The sequence below is a fragment of the Otolemur garnettii genome, unplaced genomic scaffold, assembly GCF_000181295.1.
Source record: "Otolemur garnettii isolate 467f Iridium unplaced genomic scaffold, OtoGar3 scaffold00288, whole genome shotgun sequence".
NCBI classification, from domain to species: Eukaryota; Metazoa; Chordata; class Mammalia; order Primates; family Galagidae; genus Otolemur; species Otolemur garnettii.
This window is the reverse complement of record NW_003852683.1, coordinates 172,784-176,827: the sequence shown is the minus strand read 5'-3', so window position 1 is coordinate 176,827 and position 4,044 is coordinate 172,784. Positions and strand designations below refer to the sequence as shown.

General features: G+C 51.1%; 1 protein-coding gene across 1 annotated transcript in view; it reads left to right on the top strand.

Moving 5' to 3' along the window:
- CTU1 (cytosolic thiouridylase subunit 1) overlaps positions 1 to 2,672 on the top strand; it is an 8,675-nt gene extending 6,003 nt beyond the window's left edge. The window contains exon 3 of the mRNA XM_003803235.3: positions 2,046 to 2,672. Within this exon, the coding sequence (XP_003803283.1) occupies positions 2,046 to 2,584 (539 nt within the window). The 3' untranslated portion in view covers positions 2,585 to 2,672. The remainder of the gene's footprint in view (positions 1 to 2,045) is intronic.
- Positions 2,673 to 4,044: the final 1,372 nt, after the last annotated feature.

Here is a 4,044-nt window from a genome sequence, read left to right as displayed (position 1 = left end):
AAAGTTCACCTGGCTGAGCTGAAGAACTTGGGTTGGAGGGGCAAAGACATAGCCAAGGAGACTAGGTAGGAGGGAGACCCTGCTGTTGTCTAGGTGAGAGGCAATGGTTGTAGGAAACAGAAGGAGAGAATCAACACATTTGAGGGGTATAAAGACAAAGGTACATCTGGGACCCTCTTCTCCCATGATGCTAGAGCATGGACCCTGGGGAGGGCACCCTGATACATCTTTTCCTTACAGTGTAACTTTAGATAACCCCTGGATCTCTCTGAGCTTTATTTAGCTTTCTCTGGTGGAGAATAGAAAGAAGAATCCTCTCTGGAAAAAGCCGTCTTTATGGAGGACTGAGAGGTTGCCTTTGGTTTTAAAGTTAATTTGTTAGAATCACTTAACTGTACTTATAAAAATGGTCAAAGCTTCCAGAAAAATCCCTAACTTATAAGGCGATTTTTACCCTTTGTTTATACACTCTATTTTCAAAGGCATATTATGATAATTATTGTAATAGTTATTACACAATCCAGGAGCTCATAAGTGGCTTTGTAATGACAAGGTGTGAAGTAAACCCAGCCTCCTGTAATTAATGTGGTTTACAATTTTAAGTCAACAGATAACAACTTTTCAACAATAAACATTTACCTAGATGTAGTTTCCAGTGGCAAACATCTGGTCTCAAGGTCACAGTCCTTTGGAAGATAACTATTACTACAAACAAAATGAGAGCAAAATTCTTGGTGTGTTTTATTATGTACACTGGAGATTTCTCAACTTCAGCTGCATTAACATTTGAAGCCAATTTGTTGTTTGGGGGCTGCCTGTGCATTGTAGGATTTTAGCAGCATCCCTGGTCTCTGCCCACTAGATGCTACAACTACCCCCCAGGCATGACAACCAAAAACATCTCCAGACATTGCCAGATATCTTGAGGGTAAGAAAGGAGGACAAAATCACCCCAGGTTGAGAACAGATTCAAGTGTAACTTGACAAGACACAGAATAAGTATAGATTTAGCTTCAATGATGGTGACTTAGGTGTAAATATTTCTCACTGGTCTTACTAAACAAAGATAATGCAAAAACACTGCAGTCTAATGACAGAGATATTGTGTCAAGAACGATTGCTTTTCCATGGCTGTTACAGCGAATTACTACAGATTTCATGGTTTAAAACAATATAAGTTTATTATCTTGCATTTCTGGAGGTTAGAAGTCCAGCAAGAGTCTCAATGGGCAAAAATCAAGGTGTCAGCAGGGTTGCGTAGGGGCAGGGGCGGGGGTGGGGTGGGGCAGGGGATCCATCTCCGGCCTTTTCCAGCTTCTAGAGGCTGCCCACATTCCCTGGCCCAGGGCCCCTTTTTCCACTTAAGCCAAGAATGGCAAGTGGAGCCCTTCTCATTGCTCTGACCTTGCTTCTGTCCTCACTACCCGCACTCTGACTCTTCTGCCTCCCTCTTGCATTTTAGGGACCTTTGTGGTTACTCTGAGTCCAGCTGGACCATCCAAGATACTCCCTATGAGCTAAATTCCGCTGATGGGATGCCCTAACTCCACCTGCAGCTTCACTTCCTCTTTGCCCTGTAACAAATATATTCACAGGTTCTAGAGGGCGGAAGGAGAGAGGGAGTAGCCTGCCTTCCACACCTGCTCTCTTGAGAATCTCCTTTAAATGCCATTTTGACTTTTGTGAGTCTGAATTACCGTTTTAACTGAGGCTGAGAAGATATTAGCAGCACAAAGCACTTTTACTCCCTATGTGTAGGGCAGCTAGCTCAGTGTGTGGCATGTAGTAGGTGGGTGACAAATGAGGGTGCCCCCAAGGTGCTCCAGGAGAGCTGGTGTGTTGCTTCGTCTCGCTTTTGCCATGTCGATGTCCAGCCTCCACGTGGCTGCTCTATGGTGCTGGAAGCGGGGTTCTCCATGGCCTGCTCTCCCAATCCCGGTCTCTGTCTGGGTCCTTGCAACCCAACCCCACGGTGCCCAGGAGGCTCCATGACCAGAAGCGTCATACCGCTCCTCTCTCACCTGCTCCCATCTCTTCCCCGCCAGGTCACAACGCAGACGATATGGCAGAGACAGTGCTCATGAACTTCTTGCGGGGCGACGCGGGGCGGCTGGCCCGGGGCGGGGGCCTGGGCTCCCCGGGCGAGGGGGGTGCCCTGCCGCGCTGCCGCCCGCTGCAGTTCGCGTCGCAGAAGGAGGTGGTGCTATACGCGCATTTCCGCCGTCTCGACTACTTCTCGGAGGAGTGCGTCTACGCGCCCGAGGCCTTCCGCGGTCATGCCCGCGACCTGCTCAAGCGCCTGGAGGCTGCACGGCCGTCGGCGGTGCTGGACCTCGTGCACTCGGCTGAGCGCCTGGCGCTGGTCCCGGCCGCCCGTCCTCCGCGCCCCGGTTCGTGCTCCCGCTGCGGGGCGCTGGCCAGCCGCGACCTCTGCCAGGCTTGCGCCCTCCTGGACGGCCTGAACCGCGGCCGGCCCCGCCTGGCCATCGGCAAGGGCCGCCGGGGGCTGGGCGAGGAGGGGCCGCAGGGGGCGCCTGGGGATCGGGCCCAACCCCCCGCCTCCGAGACTATCCCCGCTTTCTAGCGGCTCCTCGTCTGTGGCTGAGATCCCACGCCTCTCAGGATTGGGGGCTGTCTGTAAATAACACTGTAAATAAACCAGCGTTACTTTGCCTGGGCCTTCCGTGTGGGGCTGGGAGGGGGAACAGGGAACCAGTGACCCGTAACCTTGTAGGCCTGGGGCCCCTTATGTCGGAGTGTGAGGGGGGAGGATCCTCTGGATGAGCTACTGGGTCTGAGAGAAGGGCCCAGGATTAGGTATGGGGGACGTGGGGCTGGGATAATAGACTCCTGGGTCTCAGGAGCGAAGAGGCTGAACAACTGTGATTTCCGACTGAGTGGGAATTAGGGGGCTGCCTGCTAGTGAGGGTGCTCAGTGGTCCTCATCCTACTTGAGCACTACACGCCTAACGTTTCCTGGTTGCCTGCAGTCACATGACTGGGCAGACATCATTCACAGTCACCTGTACCGTCCTTCCCGTCCAAAGCCTTCAGGGCCTCCTAGAAGCCTTCCCTGATTCTCCCCCACCCACCCCTAGGTGGGCACAGTATTCTTTTAAAAACTAACCCCCCTCTCCCTGTCCTGTCCTCCCTGTGTGGACTTCCAAACTCATTTTTCCTAATTAGATTGGGCCTGGAGGGCAGGGACCAGATGCCCTGTCTCCCCTGCAGAGTAACAGTGTGTCAGATTAATATCTCATTCAACAGATGTTTATTGGGCACTGCCCTCATGAAGTTCACAGTCAGGGAGAAACAGATGATAAACAGACAAATAATGTCAGGTAGTGTTGAATGCTACAAATTTTTAAAAGCCAGGATAAGGAGAAAGAAGACAGGAAAAAACAGTTTCCATAGGAACTAGGGAAAGAAGGGCCTCGAAGGAGGTAGCATTGTGCAGAGACCTGCGTAAAGCAAAAGAACAAATTATGAAGCCATCTTGGGAAGAACTTTCCAGCGGGAGTGAATTGCTGGTGCAAAAGAGGTGGGAAAAAACTAGGCAAGTCCACAGAACAACAAGGACTCCCATGTGGCCAGAGTGGGCAGGAGAAGAATAGCAAGAGATAAATGAGGTGTGAGCAAGGGCGGTTATACGTGTTCTTGTGGAGGTGATAGTAAGTCTTTGGTCCAATGAGTAGATCAAATTTTCATTTTCTATAAATTACTCCAGCTGTTGTGAGGAGAATGGGCTGTTATGGGCTACACAGGATGATCAAGGTCAATTGTGTGGGCTGATGCTAGAGTGCCGTGTGCCAGGCACTGTGCCACGCACTCCTTCCTATTAGCTCAGTGATGTGAGGAATGGATTTTTATCCTCAGTTGTTTTTTTTTTGTTGTTGTTGTTGTTTGTTTTTTGAGACAGAGCCTCAAGCTGTCCCCCTGGGTAGAGTGCGGTGGCATCACAGCTCACAGCAACCTCCAACTCCTGGGCTCAAGTGAGTCTCCTGCCTCAGCCTCCCAAGTAGCTGGGAACATAGGCGCCTGCCA